Source organism: Sycon ciliatum, chromosome 1, assembly GCF_964019385.1.
Source record: "Sycon ciliatum chromosome 1, ocSycCili1.1, whole genome shotgun sequence".
Lineage (NCBI taxonomy): Eukaryota > Metazoa > Porifera > Calcarea > Leucosolenida > Sycettidae > Sycon > Sycon ciliatum.
Genome location: NC_088643.1, coordinates 2,567,288 through 2,588,454, shown reverse-complemented (window position 1 = coordinate 2,588,454; position 21,167 = coordinate 2,567,288). Strand labels below are relative to the sequence as shown.

Sequence of the window (21,167 nt, the reverse complement as noted above, 5' to 3'; positions counted from 1 at the left end):
TTCGACATCCGGTGCCCAGTGGCGTCACGTTCCCGGGAAAGTCAATCCTGCTGACCTTCCAAGCCGCGGCCTCACTGCCGAACAGCTGGTCAAGAGTGCAGTCTGATGGTCAGGACCAGAATTCCTGGCAAAAGAAGAAACAGAATGGCCAGTACGCGAAATCATCATACCATCACAAGTATCTGGAGAGACAAAGCGCTCAGTAGCGTCTGTGTTTGTCTCGTTACCAGCGGACTCTGCACAATTCCGACTGTCGCCGACTCGGCATTCGTCATGGAACCGACTTCTACGAGTTACGGCGTGGTGTCTCCGGTTCCTCAGCAACTGCAAGAGGTCTGTCAACGCTCACAAAGTCAGCAACAACTGTACATCGCACCAGTTGCTTGAACCTCTGCAAGGCTGCGATGCCGAGTCAACCATCGAGCTTACGGGTGGCAAAGCAGCTCAAGCAAAGGAGCTGTCTGCCAAAGAGATTGGACGTGCTGAGAGATACTGGCTCCGAACAGCTCAACACGAGTGTTATGGTGACGCCATCAGCCATCTGGAGCGACATAAACCACTGGCCAACGGCGATCCACTTCTGCCGTTGAATCCAGGTCTGGATACAAGCGCATATCCCCACGTGATGGAAGTCCGAGGTCGGCTTGACAAAGCTGCTAGTCAAGTCACACGTCATGCTCGACGTCCGATCATCCTACCGAGTAAGCACCCGATCACGTTGCTTGTGATAGCGGCTGAAGACGAGAATTGTCATCACGAGATTGGCGTCAACTATGCGTTGGCCAACATCAGACAACGCTACTGGATAGTCGGTGGGAAGCAGGCCATCAAGTCGTACCGTCAGCGTTGTAACATGTGCAAGCTAAAATGGAACAAGCCAGCTACTCAGCTCATGGGACAACTTCCTCAGGTGCGTGTTGCCATCACCGAGCACGCGTTTTCCAACATCGGAGTGGATTGCGCAGGGCCATTCACTACCAGACAAGGTCGTGGGAGGACTCATGCCAAGCACTATCTCTGCCTTTTCACTTGTCTGGAAACGAGAGCGTGTCATCTGGAGATGGTGTATGACATGACAGCGCAAGGGTTCTTGATGCGCTTTACTCGTTTCACGAAAAGACGAGGAACTCCACACCACATCGTTTCGGATAACGGCACCAACTTCGTAGCAGCAGAGAAGGAATTACGTGATGCAATTCAGCAGTTGGAAGAATGCTCCGAGGTAGCTGTGACAATGTCAGAGAAAGACATTGTCTGGAGATTTAACCCTCCCGGTTCCCCACATCATGGTGGAGTGTTTGAGTCACTCATCAAGTCAGCGAAGCGTGCGATCTACGCTGTGCTTGGAAATGGTGTTTGCTCTGACGAGGAGTTGGAAACGGCCTTTGTGCAAGCAGAGGCACTGCTGAACGCCCGGCCACTAACAGCTATCGGTGATGATGCTGACGACTTGATGCCATTGACACCGCTGCACTTCCTGATTGGGCACAGTGATGTCAACCAGCCGATTGACCACACGGACGCTGACCATCAACCAGACCATCGCGACCGATGAAGAGTTGTGCAGTGATTGACGAAGGATATGTGGCGCCGGCTGATCAAGGAGATGATCCCACGCTAAATGTCCGACAGAAGTGGCAACAGAAGAAGCGCAACGTCAAGGTTGGTGATGTCGTCATATGCGTAGACCAACACACACCGCGTGGCTCTTGGTCCTGCAGACATGCAGATCCGCAACAGGGTATATCATCGTGCAATCAATGTACTCATCCCGTTGGAGAATGAGTTGTAAGCCATAGCAAGGCTGAAGTTGAAGGTGTTCAACTGAGAACTATGTATCATTGACAGTATTGTTTTTGCTGTTTACTGTCACCCACTATCTGCAGTAATAGAAGTTGCTCTCATGAATAGGTATCTGTTATTCGAGCAACGAGGGGAGAAATGTTAGAATTATGTGCATGTATGCTAAAGATTGTGTTGGTACTTCTCTCTGCTCAAGTAACTGTATCTGGCTGGACTTGTCACCTTGTCTGTGTAGTTCTTTGGTCTGTTTTCTGTTCTATACATTTGTACTATATTGGGGCAGTACTCCATCACTGGGCGCACAAAGGCATTGAAGGCACACCATATTACCGCCATATTGCCAGGTGTGTCTTCCCCACCATATTTATCAACCATAAGTACAGCTGCAGTGGTGTCTTCAACTTCATTCTCCCGAGGGCAATTGTACCAATTGTACCTGTTGTAGTAGTACAGTAGTCGGCACTGTGCACGTATCCCGTACGCACGTGCCCTCACTATGCACGCACGCATACACCTTTTATGTGCTTCTTTATACACGGATGTTGATGAGAAATAATGGGTTCTTCTCGACAACACAACATGGTGGCAGCGGCAGGTTTTCTTTCTTTCGGTTTGTACTTCCCCATTGGTGCTTGGACGCAGCCTTTTCATGCCGGGAAAGAGCCGCAAGAAGGGAAAATCCTCGCCAGTTCCAGTCATGAGCTCGCCCCCGCCGGGATAGATACGACCTCCGCAAGCGCCGGAGCTACGTCGTCGTCTGATGAGCAGCTCACGAAGCTCATAGCTCTACTCTCGCAGCAACAGCTCCAGCAGAGTCAACAACAACAGCAGCAGGCCCAGCTCTCACAGGCGTTGTTGCAACAACTAGCACAGGTGTCTGCACCAACCGCCCCCGTGTCAACCAGCAATGCAACTTTTCCCAAATTGCGGAGTTTGGACGACGAGGACGATTCAGAACAATGGTTTATTCCTGTAGCTATGCAGAAGACGTTACTTTAGCGCCAGGGTCCACACAGCTTTAATTCCCGTAGCTATGCAGAAGACGTTACTTCAGTAACGTCTGGCGCTAGCCAGGGTCCACACAGCTTTAATTTGGTATTTGTTTGTTTGTGTGTTTGTTTGTTTGTGTCACGCCTGGCGCTATCCGTATCTGACGGCAAAAAAGCATAGGATGTTATAAATTTTTCAATTCTCCTATTTTTTTTTCAGGCATATCCTGGGATTCGAACCCGCACTATCGCCCTACATGCATTCCCCCATACACTTCGCATTCATACCCATTCTTCCAAGTTGCTTCACGTTATTATCTTGCGTATGAAAGCCCTATTTGAATATTGCGGGCAGCTAGACGGTGTCGTATTACCCTCGATCGTACCTGTCCCGTACCTATCCCCTACCGTACCGTGCCATCAAAGACGGCTGGCCGCAATGCATATTCAAATAGGGCTTTCAAATGCAAGATCACAATGTGAAACAACTTGGAAGAATTAGTATGTATGCGAAGTGTATCGGGGGATGCCTGCAGGGCGCGCGATAGTGCGGGTTCGAATCCCAGGTTATGTCTTAAAAAAAAGGATTTTTTTTAAAGAATTTATAACATCCCTATGCTTTTTTTTGTCTCGGTCATCAAGGCAAAAAAGCATAGCGTAGGGCCCTGAGCTTCCAAGCTCTCTCGTTTGGTATTTGTGTGTTTGTGTGTTGGTTTGTTTGTTTGTGTCACGCCTGGCGCTATCCGTATCTGACGGCAAAAAAGCATAGGATGTTATAAATTTTTCAATTCTCCTATTTTTTCAGGCATATCCTGGGATTCGAACCCGCACTATCACCCTACATGCATTCCCCCATACACTTCGCATTCATACCCATTCTTCCAAGTTGCTTCACGTTATTATCTTGCGTTTGAAAGCCCTATTTGAATATTGTGGGCAGCTGTATGTGGCCAGCTGTGTTTGATGGTACGGTACGGTACGGGAGACGGTGTCGTATTACCCTCGATCGTACCTGTCTCGTACCTATCCCCTACCGTACCGTGCCATCAAAGACGGCTGGCCACAATGCATATTCAAATAGGGCTTTCAAATGCAAGATCACAATGTGAAACAACTTGGAAGAATTAGTATGTATGCAAAGTGTATCGGGGGATGCATGCAGGGCGCGCGATAGTGCGGGTTCGAATCCCAGGTTATGTCTTAAAAAAAGGAATTTTTTAAAGAATTTATAGCATCCCTATGCTTTTTTTTGTCTAGGTCATCAAGGCAAAAAAGCATAGCGTAGGGCCCTGAGCTTCCAAGCTCTCTCGTTGCCACTGAACGTCTCCTCAACGGCCACCAGGTTGATCGCTCTCGCCATGGCTTGGCCATCATTCCGTATTTGAAGGGCAAAGCCCTCATTGCCTACAATAATTTGCCCACCACGTCCCAGACGTTCACCGACATCAAAGCAGCTGTTCTGGCTCGCTTTCGTCTTGACGCAGAAGAGTACCGTCATAGATTTCGCTCCACTGCTGTGTCCCCCTCCTGCGGCAACTACACGGAGGTATGTCACCGTCTGTTCGATTTGTTTGACAAGTGGATGCCGCACTCCGTATGGAGTGGCTCTCAGCCCACCCTGCAGACGGCCGCGGATGAGATGGTCAGGGAGCAATTGGTCGCTGTTCTGCCCCATGATACCCAGCGACACGTCAGGGAGCAGCCTAAGCTGGACGCTCACCAGACAGCAAAGCTGGCCGACTCTTTCGTCCGAGCGCGTACGAGTACCCAGGCGGGAGAAAAAGAGTTTCTGGCTCTGTCACAGGTGTCGGCTGGCCACCACGTGGCGGGACGACGGTCAGGGGATCGACCACCTCAGTTTGCCAGTCGCGGCGCAGGCACCAAGGAGTGTGGATTTTGTGGCGGCACACCTCACGCGCGGAGCACCTGCCCTGCCAAGGACAAAGAGTGCCGTCAATGCGGAAAACGTGGCCACTACGAGCGAGTGTGCCGGTCTCGCCGTAAGCAGCAGTCCGTGTCTGCAACCGAGGTGTCCGACACTTACACAGATGACAGAGCGCTTCTCAACACGGAAGCTCTGTTCGTGGGCGACGTCAAGTCCAGCCAACGGCCGTGGAGAGTCGGAGTGCTGCTACAGGGCACCTGCGTCGACTTCAAGATTGATACGGGTGCAGATGTCTCCGTTATCTCAGACGCACTGTACCACCAGCTCCAGAATCCTCCAGTGCTCAAGCCGTGCACCAAACGGCTGATCAGCGCCGCCAACACACCGCTCCACACCGTTGGCCTGTTCACAGCGTCTGTGACATACCCGTCATCCGGTGCCAGCGCCGTTATCACTGTGTGCGTCGTACAAGGGCTCCGTCACACATTGCTTAGCTGCAGCGACTCACTTTCTCTGGGTCTTATCAAGCCCCTCTTCTCTAATGATGCGGGTGCGGGTTCGAATCCCAGGTTATGTCTTAAAAAAAAGGATTTTTTTAAAGAATTTATAACATCCCTATGCTTTTTTTTTGTCTCGGTCATCAAGGCAAAAAAGCATAGCGTAGGGCCCTGAGCTTCCAAGCTCTCTCGTTTGGTATTTGTGTGTTTGTGTGTTGGTTTGTTTGTTTGTGTCACGCCTGGCGCTATCCGTATCTGACGGCAAAAAAGCATAGGATGTTATAAATTTTTCAATTCTCCTATTTTTTCAGGCATATCCTGGGATTCGAACCCGCACTATCACCCTACATGCATTCCCCCATACACTTCGCATTCATACCCATTCTTCCAAGTTGCTTCACGTTATTATCTTGCGTTTGAAAGCCCTATTTGAATATTGTGGGCAGCTGTATGTGGCCAGCTGTGTTTGATGGTACGGTACGGTACGGGAGACGGTGTCGTATTACCCTCGATCGTACCTGTCTCGTACCTATCCCCTACCGTACCGTGCCATCAAAGACGGCTGGCCACAATGCATATTCAAATAGGGCTTTCAAATGCAAGATCACAATGTGAAACAACTTGGAAGAATTAGTATGTATGCAAAGTGTATCGGGGGATGCATGCAGGGCGCGCGATAGTGCGGGTTCGAATCCCAGGTTATGTCTTAAAAAAAGGAATTTTTTAAAGAATTTATAGCATCCCTATGCTTTTTTTTGTCTAGGTCATCAAGGCAAAAAAGCATAGCGTAGGGCCCTGAGCTTCCAAGCTCTCTCGTTGCCACTGAACGTCTCCTCAACGGCCACCAGGTTGATCGCTCTCGCCATGGCTTGGCCATCATTCCGTATTTGAAGGGCAAAGCCCTCATTGCCTACAATAATTTGCCCACTACGTCCCAGACGTTCACCGACATCAAAGCAGCTGTTCTGGCTCGCTTTCGTCTTGACGCAGAAGAGTACCGTCATAGATTTCGCTCCACTGCTGTGTCCCCCTCCTGCGGCAACTACACGGAGGTATGTCACCGTCTGTTCGATTTGTTTGACAAGTGGATGCCGCACTCCGTATGGAGTGGCTCTCAGCCCACCCTGCAGACGGCCGCGGATGAGATGGTCAGGGAGCAATTGGTCGCTGTTCTGCCCCATGATACCCAGCGACACGTCAGGGAGCAGCCTAAGCTGGACGCTCACCAGACAGCAAAGCTGGCCGACTCTTTCGTCCGAGCGCGTACGAGTACCCAGGCGGGAGAAAAAGAGTTTCTGGCTCTGTCACAGGTGTCGGCTGGCCACCACGTGGCGGGACGACGGTCAGGGGATCGACCACCTCAGTTTGCCAGTCGCGGCGCAGGCACCAAGGAGTGTGGATTTTGTGGCGGCACACCTCACGCGCGGAGCACCTGCCCTGCCAAGGACAAAGAGTGCCGTCAATGCGGAAAACGTGGCCACTACGAGCGAGTGTGCCGGTCTCGCCGTAAGCAGCAGTCCGTGTCTGCAACCGAGGTGTCCGACACTTACACAGATGACAGAGCGCTTCTCAACACGGAAGCTCTGTTCGTGGGCGACGTCAAGTCCAGCCAACGGCCGTGGAGAGTCGGAGTGCTGCTACAGGGCACCTGCGTCGACTTCAAGATTGATACGGGTGCAGATGTCTCCGTTATCTCAGACGCACTGTACCACCAGCTCCAGAATCCTCCAGTGCTCAAGCCATGCACCAAACGGCTGATCAGCGCCGCCAACACACCGCTCCACACCGTTGGCCTGTTCACAGCGTCTGTGACATACCCGTCATCCGGTGCCAGCGCCGTTATCACTGTGTGCGTCGTACAAGGGCTCCGTCACACATTGCTTAGCTGCAGCGACTCACTTTCTCTGGGTCTTATCAAGCCCCTCTTCTCTAATGATGGCGTTCCTCCAGACGTAAAGCTGTCTTCCGATGTGCCAAACGACGGGCCAAACTCCATGCAGAGCGCAGCAGGTATCCCTCCCAGCTCTGAACCTGTTCCAGTAGTACCTTCTGCAGCTGACCGGATTCCGGAAGCCGTGCTCGCCGACTTTCCGTCCCTGTTTTCCGGCTTAGGCAGCCTCAAGGAGCCCTACTCGATTCCTCTCACCGACGGTGTCAAACCGTTCTGCCTCTACACAGCCCGCAACGTGGCGCTGCCAATCCGCCCACAGGTAGAAGCTGAGCTGCAGCGCATGGAGAGCTTGGGCGTCATCCGGCGTGTCCTCGAGCCAACAGACTGGTGTGCCGCAATGGTCACCGTACCGAAGGCTACAGGTGCGGTCCGCATATGCGGAGACCTGAAACCGCTCAACGATGCCGTACGTCGTTTGCATCACCAGCTCCCTACAGTCGACGAGACACTCGTAGAGATCGGCGACTCCACAGTCTTCACCAAGCTCGACGCTAACAGTTTGTTCTGGCAAATACCACTCGACGAGGCGTCCCAGCTTCTGACTACCTTCATCACACCTCTGGGTCGATTTTGTTACACTAAGGGGCCGTCCGTAAATATCGATGTTTTTTTCAAGACGATATTTGTTCATTTCTCCCCAGACCCCCTCCCTCCCCCCTCAAAACGAACATACACATGTTAATGCAAGGGATCGATATTTTTTAATGAAGTTCAATTTCCTCATGAAACGTGACCAGCTGCCACTCTAATGTCACCATACACCTAGGTTTACGTTGCCACGGTCGCACAACCTTGCCATGGTTATGCTCACGAGGTTGACTTTCACTTTGTGTAGGTCATAAACTACATGTTCGAACAGCGCCCGTCCATAGATCATGATAGATCGAGTTCGATATTTTTTTTCTGCAGACCAGACGAACAGGACCCAAACCCCCTCCCCCCAAACGAACGAATATCTTCTCTAAAAAAACATCGATATTTGTGGACGACCCCTAAGCTTCCATTCGGCATATCGTCAGCACCGGAAATCTTTCAGCAGCGGATGTCCTTCATCCTACAGGGTTTGGAGGGTGTCGTTTGTCAAATGGACGACATTCTGGTACACGGCCGCACTCAGGAGGAACCCGATCACCGCTTACGTGCCGTTCTCACGCGCCTGGTCCTAGCAGGTCTCACGCTGAACCCCGCTAAATGCCAATTCTCAGCCTCGGATCTCACGTTTCTCGGGGTGCACCTCACTCCCGACGGCAGCAAACCTGATGACGGCAAGACCGAAGCTATCCGGGTCTTCAGAACTCCGCAGTCGGCGTCAGATGTGCGTCGTTTTCTGGGTCTCGCTAATCGAGCCAATGATCTCATTAACGACACCACCCCGACCATGACACACCGTCGGAATCGATCAGTTCCAGTATGCCACTCACCAGTTCATCGTGGTCGTAGACTCCTACTCTCGGTATCCCGAGGTCCTACGGCTCACATCCATGACATCCGCCCGCGTTATCAAGCACCTCACCTCTGTCTTTGCTCGTCACGGAGTTCCTGCCATTATCCGTTCCGACAATGGGCCACAGTTTTCTTCAGCGGAATTCCACGCATTCTCTCAGCGCTTGGGTTTCGAGCACCAAACCGGCAGCCCTCACTATCCCCAGTCAAACGGTGAAGTCGAGCGAGCAGTCCGCACTGTCAAGTCTCTCCTGCAGAAATGCTCAACAGCTGCTGACTTTCAGATGGCCTTGCTGGCTTATCGCAGTACCCCACTGGGCTTCACTAAACACAGTCCAGCGGAGCTCCTCATGGGTCGGCGTCTCGCTACTGCCGTTCCCACCGCAGCTGAGCTCCTTCAACCGTCCACCGTGACCCCAGAGTCGTTTTCTGCTGCTTATTCGTCGCAGAAGGAGAAGTCCGTTCGGCAGTACAACCTGCGTCACTGCTCAGTTATTCAACCAGCCCTTCATCCAGGTGACGAGGTGATCGATATCTCTACGCCAGGTCATCGCGTCCGTGGATCAGTCGTCGGCACTGCTTCCGAGCCGCGGTCGTATCACATCCGGGTACCGTCCGGTATTGTTCGCCGCACACGCCAATAGTCTGTGGGCCAAGTGACAAAAATGTGAATTCTCGTTCCGAGTAAGAGGGCACCGCAATTTTTTTGGCCCAGTCGATAGATGGGCTGGCATACATTGAAAACCCGTTTGTTGTCATTCCTGAATTTGTCCAAGGGTTGCACGGCGAGTGAAATACAAATCAGCACCGGTTGCCATGGTAACCAGAACCTAAAATTGGATTTTCTGGCTAATTACAATGTTTTTGGTATTATTATTTTTTCCACAGGGTCATATATCCAGAGTGCCTCCTTCCCAGATTCAACTGGAAAGAGAAAAATATGATATAACATGAAAAATAAAGAAAAACAAAATGCCCAATACGTCCATATTGTTCATGTACACAGACGTGTGCAAGAAGACCGCGTGTGTCGAGCACAATACTGTAACTACTTCGAAACATCATTCGAGTCATTGTATACCATTTTATCAGGTCATAATAGGACTGGCTGTGGCATGCAGGTACTGTACATTGCAGAATACTATGTCTGATCTAAGAATATCTCAGACCGTTCAATACAAAAATGGTGTACATTATACAGATATAAGGCAGAACACACAGCCGCATTTATGCATTGCATAGTTATTATATGGGTTGCAGAATAATCTGAAAGTCCAGAGAAAGGATCACAACACTGTGACCATCAGCACAGGTCACTGACAGACCAGACCTGAAGGACCGCGTGACCCCAGAAGACTACGTTTGTTGCAGCTGTGTACGAGGGAGACTTCGTCATCATAACACTGACTTATACTGCAGGATTAGCGATACGGAATATGTTTCATGTTGCCAAAAAAGGTCGACCTGTAGAGAATAATCAGGTCACAGAAAATACACAATTCCAATTCCAATGATCACCCAACGTGTGGACAGAACTAGTTCGTCCTCTGTGGACTCATCAGCGCAGCACAGAGGAAATGAGGCCGAAGCCGATGGCAATGAAAAATAATCGCAATGATCATTCCCGTGCATTTTTATATATCCCACATTGATTTTAGTCCACATGTGATATTGATACTGAACACTGGGCAAACATCAGAAGGACTTGAATTGGGCATGATGTACAGTCACGTACATGTTCATGATTGTACAATATGCATCACTGAACTCTAATGAACACTCAATCTTCAATCACATTATACATACCTGTCAGGATGGGCATTCTTTTTCTTATTCATCCTCGTCTTCACTGAGTTCTGCAGTTACTTGAAGCTCCAGTGGTTGCCCATTCCCACACTCCTGGCCCGAGTGAAAGCACTTGCAAGCATCCGTGCAATTGAGGTGCTGTCTCCGGCAGGAGCAATGTTCGTGCTTGCAGCCTGTCGTGCAACCGCATGAAACAAATTCCATCAGGCTCGATGGTGCTGGTGCCAAGCTAAGCCAGTCCACTTCCAAACCACCGCCAGAATCAATGGTCCACCCTTGACCAGGGCTATGCGGTGGTGGGACATCCGCGGAAGCTTCCAGAGCACGGTGCCAGATACTGGCCTGGTAATTTGCTCTTGCAGCATGCTTGCGCAGCGCATCTTGGCAAGGAGGAAGGGAGCTGGATTGCGTCGAGCGAGAGCAGAACATCTGGTATCACACTTCGTTGATAGATGTGGCGGTGTTGAAGCCGTATATACCGCAAGTTAACTGCTCGATGCAAGCGAAAATGTCAGCTGGTAGTGCGTCAAATGATGCACTGAGTGCTGCCATAGCCTTTCGAGCCAGCTCGCCTTTTGGGGTTTGCTTGGTGATCAGCTGAAATGCTAGCTTCTTCCCTCTGCCACTGAAGGCACTGGTTGTGTCACAACCTGTATAGGCATGCATCCCCACCATGGCTTCGCAAACAGGGGCACTAAGCTCTCGTGTAATTCCTGTAGCATTGTTTATGGTAGTTAACCTCGCGCGCAAACATTCCAGAGACGGATTGACCAATTGCAACTTGGACCTTTTCGTCTTTTCTGACGTTTACTGCGTATAACATGTACATGTACATAACAGCTTCGCTGCAGCGTGTGCGTATTCACACCTGCTTGTGGACTGGACTACAATTCTTCCGGCCAGGTTGCTGGCGTCTCTCCTTCCCACAAAATATGCAGCCCTTCATGCCTGGAGCTACGACGGGCGCGGCTAGTGCGGCGCGCGTGCTGGGGCGGCGCTTGGCTTCTGGCTCTATCGACTCCGGCACAGACAGTTCTTCCGAATGGCTAGATGAGGGGTACTCTGCCTTCGTCGGAGGGTTATATTCGTTATTTTCTGGTAACATTTTCTGTGGAAGCCTCCGTTTCAGGCCAAACATCACTACGACATAACTCCCTGAGCTCAGCTAAATTTTCTACGGCAACAGCTTCACTAGTGCATATTTCACACACCTTCTTCCACGTTGTCTGGGTGAAGGGCTTCACCTCCTCACCGCACCCCGGAACTTGAATGAGACACTTTAAACTCATCACGATGCTTACTTCTAGTGCTACTTGACCACAGACATACTAGTACAAACTGAAACCAAAAACCAATCTCGAAATGAAAGTTCAAACTGAGAAGGAAGATGCCAAGTATAGTGGGTGCACGCCTGCACTGCAGTGCAGAGAGTAAGAATTGTGGGTCCGGGTGCACACCTGCAGAGAGTGTGCAGTGTACCAGATCGTACCAGATCACGACTTGACATGACAGGTAACACTGAATTCGTGTACTTTCGTCTATTCTGGTGCATAATCACATTTCACCGTGAGCACCACACACAACGTGCATGCACTGATGAATGCATACAAAACAATGGCCGCCGAGAGAGAAATTTTCAACATGGAAAAGCCGATTTTTGGATACCTTTCAGAAAGTTGTCAGAGTGACAACAACCGGAATCCTGCTCAGTAAGGTATCTAGAGTAGACGTGGCCAATAAAATTGCGGTGCCCAAAAGTCGGAACGAGATTTTTCTAGGCCTTTTTTCAGGTTTGGCCCACGGACTACAACACTTGATTGCTGTTTAGGCCATCACAGTTGTCTTATGGTTTGGTTTTCTCTTTCTTCTATCCCCTCTGTTTTCTCTCTCTCCCCGAGTCCATACTTTGCCAGTTCCAGCTCGTAACACTCCATTGTTTGCTGGATTTAAGTCTGCTATTCTTCATTGTGCTTACTGTATAGCAGGAAATTTTCGGACGGAATTTATTTTCGTACGATTTCGTACACGGCCTCTTTTGTACTAAAAATTAATTCCGTACTAAAATTTGTTCATGTGAAATTATGTACACTATACATATGCGTACTGCATGCAAACACGTGTATTTAGCATGCAGCACTGTACGAAAATATAATCCTTACGAAAGTTTTAAATTCGGCTTTGTCCGAAAATATTTCCGTCCGAAAATTTCCTGCTATACAGTATTCAGTTCCATTCTTTTTCGGCTTCCCACCTACCCTTCCTCTGGCTGTGCTGCATGCAACATGCTCATGTTTTCTTTTTGCACGGCATTCTGTCTTCCTTATCCCTTCTGGGCCTAACCCGGCCCGTGAGGGGGGGGAGATGGTGTAGTAGTACAGTAGTCGGCACTGTGCACGTATCCCGTACGCACGTGCCCTCACTATGCACGCACGCATACACCTTTTATGTGCTTCTTTATACACGGATGTTGATGAGAAATAAAGGGTTCTTCTCGACAACACAACAGTACCGAAGCAATGTAATTGATCGTGCAATGAGAATGAGTTATATCCTTGTAGATGGGGATCGAGAAAGAGAAGGTACGCTCTACACCACTTTTTGTTTTCAATTTCTAATCTAATCCCATTGTGTAAATTGTGTGAATATGTAGGATTCTAAATCGCAATAAACTGAGGTATCTGGGGAAAGATGTCTTCCACAAATTACGATCACTGAAACGCCTGTAAGTTGAAGTTTATTTCACTGGTTTTGTTATCTTTGTGTCCAACAGTACCTACTATTAAACTTGTAACCTAAGACAGTCACAATCATTTGGAAACGGTTGTGATGTTACTGAACGTTCCCTGTTAGGTGTTCAATAACATTGGGGCATGTAAAGAAAGATACTCGGTATACTGTGTACATCGTGAGTTTTAGTCGGAGGATAATGTTGTATTGATCTATAATTCTCCATGGATTTTGAAGTGGTTAGCGCTTTGCTCATTCACACGTGAAATGGTGGGGTTGGTTCCTGGTTGGAGCAAGGATTATCTCTACCCCAAGAGGACCATCTTGGAAGTGGTACCTAACTTCGGTTGGGAAGACAAAAACCCACAAGGGAGAGGAGATGAGCAAAGCCATCACGATGTCCAGCTCATTGAAACAGGAGGTCTCTAACATCTAATACCCCTGGGGTCAGATTTGCCAGATCAAACTTTCCCGCATTCATTTTCTTCTGCTTACAGATTCTTACATGGAAACCGAATATGGAAAATAACGAAACGAGCATTTTCTGGCCTTTCAAACATGGAGCAGCTGTAAGTGAACCCTGTGTGAATTTTTTTAAACCTATTTCAATACCGTCAACTAATGGATACCTATCATAGGATCCCAATTTCTCCCGTTTAATTTGGTCTGAGTCTTTTGTCGTTTTTTTACCTCTGTGTAATTTGAACCACCCCGGCCTGCATGGTTCACCTCTGCACACGCTGCTGCATGTGGGGTGTGCCACTGTGTGCAGGCTTTTCTTGCACAGTCTGTACCGGCTATAGCGTACCCTTTTGATTTCCGTGATTTTATCACTATAACCGATGCATCACTACATGCGATACGATCGATTTTTTTCGATCGACACATGAAAGGCAAGGAAATACTTCCAGCATGACGTTTTGACAAATGACCATCCTGCATAGTTGACAGTGCCCGCATTTCCATAAAAAATCGTTATGTACATGTGCATGTATCACTATAAAAATAAGCAACGTTTAAAATACATGTAGCAATAATATCAACTTTTTTAAGTTATCACTATAGCCGATAAAAATATAGTGTGTTATGCATGTTTTGATTCTTTGTTGGCATCATAATATCCGATATATCATTACATCCGATAATATTGGGTATTATTATTATTTAAAGAACTCTTCCTCTCCTCTCCTCCATGCGCTCTCACAGCCGACCCACTGCTACCCTCAGTAGCCATTACACACACCAACCAAGGAAGGGTTGCAGGTAGATAATGAAATTCCTCCTGACAGCTGATTCGCTTTCATAAGGCTCATCAGAGAAGGTGATATTGGTTGGTGTGTGTAATGGCTACTGAGGGTAGCAGTGAGTCGGCTGTGAGAGCGCATGGAGGAGAGGAAGAGTTCTTTACATTTTATTGGCCGAATAGTACCGTTCACCATTTGAAATATTATTATTATTATTATTGGTTAGAGCATCGCTGGCTACAAGCGAGGGTCCCTGGTTCGAGTCCTGGTGGTGACAGTCGATTTTTTCTTCAGACTTTTCCCGTTTTGTCTCTTTCCCTCAAACTAGTGAAGATTTTATGACTTGGGGCTCCCCGCGTGCTAGAGTGTACGTGAAGTGTGTGGGTACAGTGAGGGCTGCGTCCCACCCGCCTGTGTGGATTCACAGGAAGTGTGAGTTACGAAGTCTGAAGAAAATGTTGAACAGTCTCTGCTGGGATGACGACTACACCATAGCTCAGTGGTGAGAGCATCGCTAGCTACAAGCGAGGGTCCCTGGTTCGAGTCCTGGTGGTGACAGTCAATTTTTTCTTCAGACTTTTCCCGTTTTGTCTCTTTCCCTCAAACTAGTGAAGATTTTATGACTTGGGGCTCCCCGCGTGCTAGAGTGTACGTGAAGTGTGTGGGTACAGTGAGGGCTGCGTCCCACCCGCCTGTGTGGATTCACAGGAAGTGTGAGTTACGAAGTCTGAAGAAAATGTTGAACAGTCTCTGCTGGGATGACGACTACACCATAGCTCAGTGGTGAGAGCATCGCTAGCTACAAGTGAGGGTCCCTGGTTCGAGTCCTGGTGGTGACAGTCAATTTTTTCTTCAGACTTTTCCCGTTTTGTCTCTTTCCCTTAAACTAGAGAAGATTTTATGACTTGGGGCTCCTCGCGTGCTAGAGTGTACGTGAAGTGTGTGGGTACAGTGAGGGCTGCGTCCCACCCACCTGTGTGGATTCACAGGAAGTGTGAGTTACGAAGTCTGAAGAAAATGTTGAACAGTCTCTGCTGGGATGACGACTACACCATAGCTCAGTGGTTAGAGCATCGCTAGCTACAAGCGAGGGTCCCTGGTTCGAGTCCTGGTGGTGACAGTCAATTTTTTCTTCAGACTTTTCCCGTTTTGTCTCTTTCCCTCAAACTAGTGAAGATTATTATTATTATTATTATTATTATTTTAATAACGAAGGTACGTGTTGGGTCGTAAGTATCCAATCACACATCCAGTCAAAATAAGGCACTTGTCAAAGTATCCGAACGTTTTTGGTCCCTTCTCATCAAGGATTATACAGGGAATGGCTCAAGTTGGAAAGACTAAAACTTATATAGCGTAAAGATATGAGATAACAACACTCGTGACAAGGTGGAAAATTATCAAGTTCAGCACGACACAAAACTCGAAGGAAATAATAATAGTGACAAGAACATAGTGAGCAAATTAAGTTACATTGTTAACACCTCGATGAGGAGTAACACCAAACAATTGTAGCGACAACACATTTTCTTTCTGTACGCAAAGCTCAGGATCTAACTTACGGATATACAAAGCTTCTAACACAGCCAGATGCAACGCACATCTACCACGTGACAATATTGAGAACACATTATCACTGTACAACTCACGACAATTGGTACGGGCTGACAGATGTTGCTTGATGGACGAAGTGCGATTCTTAGCTCCGTTGGGTGTTGTCTCTACGTAAGTTAGACCCTGAGCTTTGAGTTCAGAAGTAGAATGTGTTGTCTTTGCAGTTGTTTGGCACTGTTCGTCGTGAAGGTGCGAAATAGATCTCTTGATATTTCTCTCTTTTTCTTGTCACTACGTTTTTGTCACTTATTGGATTTGCATGCTGTTGTTTTGATTCTTCACATCTATTTTTTCGTGTCACTTCTACACATAATTGGAGTGATATGTTTCTGAACTTCTTTTCCTTATATGTAGGACTCAGTATAGAGTCCATGCACTATATGATGTCCAGCACCCTATATAGAGTCCATTGGTCCAAAATCCACTATACAGAGTCCAGGAGTCCACTCAGTTTTGATCAGCTTCATCCTGCCGCGCAATCCCCTATAAGGAGTACACTTTTTCTACAAGTCCCCTATTCACAGTCCAGGAGTCCAGTTTATCCAGTCACGCCGTCCTGTGTATTGTGCCCGAAAGAGAACAAACACATTTTCAGTTTTGCTTGCCTCGTGGCAGCGCATTCCTTTCTCCACTTTAGCCATGGCTCCCAGTTCTGCTGTGCAGTTGCTGACAGTAATCTGTCTCGAGGTAACCAAGGAGGATAAGGAGACGTTCAAAATCAAATCTGGAAAGCGTCTTGTGGTTCTCTGAAGACGTTTCATCAGTGCGCGGGATGAAAGCAGAAATTGCAGAACGAGAAAAGTTCAGCACAGTTCAAATCTGACGAGTCAGGTACACTGACACTCTCTTTCGTTCGACGCCACAAGGATCCCCTGTTTGGCTGGCCATTGCTGCCAGTAAGACGTTTGAACGGTTTCATCAGAGCGAGGGATGAAAGCAGAAAGCGGAGAAGGAGAAAAGTTCAGCACAGTTCCAATCTGACGAGTCAGATACACTGACACTCTCTTTCGTTCGACGCCACAAGGATACCCTGTTTGACTGGACAAGAGCTGCCTGTACCACCGTGTCAAAAGGCTGTCCAACTACATGACAGGACGATGACTGAGGTAAGGAAGCTTTTACTCGTTTCGATTGGTCTGCTGTTCTGTCGTTATGCTTGAATTTGTTTCCATTTTCAAGGAGCGTATCGTGTTTGTTTGATGTTGCTTGAATGAATGCCCTAAAAGTAATCAACCACTTCGTAATAGTCCTCAAGGACTGCAAGGACTTTGCATCAATCGTATACTATCGTCTAGCTATCATCAATTATTATAATTATTTCATGAGAAATGTATTTTTATCCCTGTGAAAATTATGTGAAACTCCACGACACTCTTCCTCTACAAATTATAGTATGATGTCAAATACAATGGGATCCACAAACGCAGTGCCAGTGAACTAGTAGTAGTAGGAGGATTGCTTGTATGCCAATGACAAGAAAAAGCTTCAAGCTAATACTCGTATTCCCTGAAGTAACCGTGTTGATGTCATGAACATGACATTGTGTCAGTGAAACTGCCTCGTGACAACAAATCATTGCATTTCCATCTTGGGGAAGACTGACTGACGGCAACGCTTTACAGATTGTTCAAATCATCTCATTTCAATTTAGTTGCAGTGAAACACTGTGTACACTACATGTATGTTGGTGTGTCTGTGCGTCTTGAGTGTGCACAAACGATCTTATTCCTCGTATTACTAATAGATTATTGTCCCCACCGTCACCTGTTCACAGGTCTTTGAGTGGATTGATTTTCATTGAGCATCACATTCGTTGAGAACTTGGTAGTTGTGTGCTCCCATGCATCATTACGTTAATAAGCGTATCCTTGTGCTATATATTTGTTGCAGGTGTGCTGATCTTCAGAAGCTTGCGGAACTGAGTGCTGCTGAACATTTGCATGGCCATGAGCAATGGTGAAGCTTGCTATTGCACTCTCAGCATGTGCTAGTATTATGCTGACCACTGCACTATGTTACTCTCTTACACTACTACGTGTATGTAAACGTGCGTGTACCCGTCCCCGTATGCATTCGTTTCGTATAATTATTTGTTATCCCTCTTGACTTTACGTGTAAATGGGTGGACGTTTGCATGGCTGTTGGAGTTGCGTGTGTATTGTGTCTCTACTCTTTTATTGGTGTTTTCTTGGCGTTCTATAAGTTTGTGTGTGTGTGTGTGTGTGTGTGTGTGTGTGTGTGTGTGTGCGCGCAATAGTTTGAAAACAAATAATTGATCCTTGGCTCTCCATTATTCTCTTTCGATTCTTGTTTTTTTCTAGGTATTTTCTTGGCGTTGTGTGGGTGTGTACATGTGTGTGTGTGTGCGTGCACAATAATTTGGCAACACTGCATGATTGAGATATTGTAATTTGCAGCGTCTGCGTAGAGACCACTTGATTTGAGGATGGTGTTTGTAGGGTTTTTCATGTAGTGAAGTGGCTGCAGTGGCGCCTCAATACATATTTTTAATCTTGAGAAGTGAATGATGTAAAGGATAAGGGAGAGGCCGTTTTCTGGTTAATATTCACTGCTTACAGCAGATCCTATGTCTAATTTCGAACTCGATAGGGGATGCCTAATTGGCTGGACTTTATACAGGGAGTGTTGTCCACATAAAGACTCTTTAATCTTTATAGTTGATTTCAAAATTTGGACTCCGTACAGTTGATTTTGGACCAATGGACTCTATATAGGGGTGAAGCCATGGCTGGACTCTATACAGGGAGTGATGTCCATCTAAACTGAGCTCACAGTTGATTCCAATTTTGGACTCTGTACTGTGGATTTTGGACCAATGGACTCTATATAGGGGTTGGACATCATATAGGGGCTGGACGCTCTACTGAGTCCAACATATAGTTGTAGTCTTTTAGCTTATTTCCATCATTCCCTGTAGTATTTTGACAAGAAGGGAACGAAAACGTTCAATACTTTGACACATGTCCTAATTGGCTGGTGGTGACTCGTGCGTAGATGCATGCGTAGATAATACATTTTTTGTATTATTATTATTATTATTAACTGGTTTGAGGGAAAGAGACAAACGGGATTATTATTATTATTATTATTATTATTATTCAAAGGATCAGCCGGGGAAGTGAACTGCCTGAAAAGAGAAAAAACGCCAGACCCACCAGGACTCGAACCTGGGACCCTGCTTGTCATGAGCAATGCTCTAACCACTGAGCTATGGGACTGACCGTGGTTGGTTCCCTGGGGGAGGGAAAAAGACCCAAGTGCCATCAGTATGTGCGGCACGTGTTGTGAGCTGCCTTTGGAGTGAAAAACTTGTCAGCGCCTTCTAGGTCCAGCCTGGTCCCATAGCTCAGTGGTTAGAGCATTGCTCATGACAAGCAGGGTCCCAGGTTCGAGTCCTGGTGGGTCTGGCGTTTTTTTTCTCTTTTCAGGCAGTTCACTTCCCCGACTGATACTTTGAATTTGAAGTTCCCGGCTCCTTTTGGACTTGACTTGTAGTTGTACCGCAGTGCAGTGCAGTGAGTGGTACGACTGCTGCCTTGTGCTGGTAGTAGAGTCTACTCGATACGACCACCGGCAGACTGGCGAGACTTATTTTGAAGTGACCGTCCGGTTGAGAGTGATTGCCTCGTTCCAGATTAAGGACGGCCTTCTGTTTTGGGATGAAGGACAGACGAGATTGCACTTTCCTCGTGTATTGGGAACGATATTTCACCTGTACCGGTAAGTTGCTGCTCCATGTGTGCAAGCACAGGAAGCGTCGATGGAAAAAGCCCATGTATTCGTGCACCCCGACACCAAACTAGCAATACATGTACCGGTACATTGTACAATTTGTACTTCGAAGTAGTTCCCGAACTTACTTTCAACTCGCATCGTTCTTCATTTGCTTGATGATTTGGACAGTCAGAGTCACCGCTTGAAGTTATTCTCTTCTCGTTCCAGAGCTACACAATGTTTCAAAGTATTAGCCAGTGATCCCTTATATTTATTTATTTATTTATTTATTTATTCAACATCTCCTGGCCCGTCCGAAGACTGCCAATAAACATGAGAGGTCAGGTGATAGCCAACCACGGCAAGCTAAAAGGGAAAAAAAAGAAAGATGCTGTCAGAGAGGGAAAGGAGATAGGGAGAGAAAAAGAAAGGGAGGCACATTAATAATACATGGGATCACTTCGGATGAGACAGTGTGGAAAGCTGGACTGTGAATTTCCTGATATCCTGGCATGTCTTAATGCTAGTAGGCAGGTTAGACCAAAGGGAGTATGCTGAGAAGAAAGGGGATTTCAAAAACAGAGAGGAACTAGCTCGGGGCAGTGATAAGGCATTGCGTGTTGGTCTAGTGGTAACAAACCAGTTGTACTTGGCAATATGTTTCGGGACTTGGGCTAGGAAGATTTTTTGCACAAGGATACAAAGATGCTGCTGATGCCGGGCAAGAAGAGGGTGCGTGGAAGCAAGTTTATAAAGACAAAGGGAGGCAAATGTTTGGTCTTTTCGAAACAGAATTTTCAGAAGCAAGCGTTGATGTACCTCCAGTCTGTGGAGTAAAGTCTGAGACAACCCGCACCAAGCTATATCGCAATAGTCAAATATAGGCAAAATGTACGACTTAAAGAACAATTTTCTGCAGTTATCATTCAAGTGTTGGCAGTGGGGTTGTAGCATACCTAAGGACGCACTCGCACGCTTGCACACAGACTGGACTTGTGGAGACCAGGAGAGTTGGCGGTCGAGAATAACGCCCAGGTGCTTGTGCTCGTTAACAACTTTAATAGGTGTACTATTTAGACCAGGAAAATACAGAAGTTGAGTGGGGGGCGAGGGAGAGAAGAACATGGCCTCGGTTTTGGCGAGGTTAGGCTTCAGTTTCCAGGTTTCCATCCATGTTACTGTAGCGTTGACCCCGGACTGCATGGAGGCCGTGAGGTTGTCTGCCGAGCTGTCGGAGCACATCAGAGCAGTGTCGTCAGCAAAAAGACTTACATTTGGTACAAGGGCTGGCAAGTCATTAACGTACAGTAGAAATAGGAGCGGCCCAAGTATGGACCCCTGGGGTACCCCAGACACGACTAGTAATGGGTCTGATAGGGAGGTAGATACTCTGACAGTCTGGTGGCGGCAGGAAAGATAGGATGAGAGCCATTGCAGGGCTGGACCGTGTACCAAGAAGACGGACTCTAGCTT

General features: G+C 47.6%; 1 protein-coding gene across 2 annotated transcripts in view; it reads left to right on the top strand.

Annotated features, from left to right (window-relative positions):
• The window catches only part of LOC135809906 (uncharacterized), a 205,808-nt gene that overhangs the window by 23,360 nt on the left and 161,281 nt on the right, over window positions 1-21,167 (top strand). For both annotated transcript variants that reach the window (XM_065323364.1, XM_065323355.1), the window contains exons 7-8: window positions 13,025-13,096; window positions 13,599-13,670. In XM_065323364.1, the coding sequence (XP_065179436.1) occupies window positions 13,025-13,096; window positions 13,599-13,670 (144 nt within the window). The remainder of the gene's footprint in view (window positions 1-13,024; window positions 13,097-13,598; window positions 13,671-21,167) is intronic.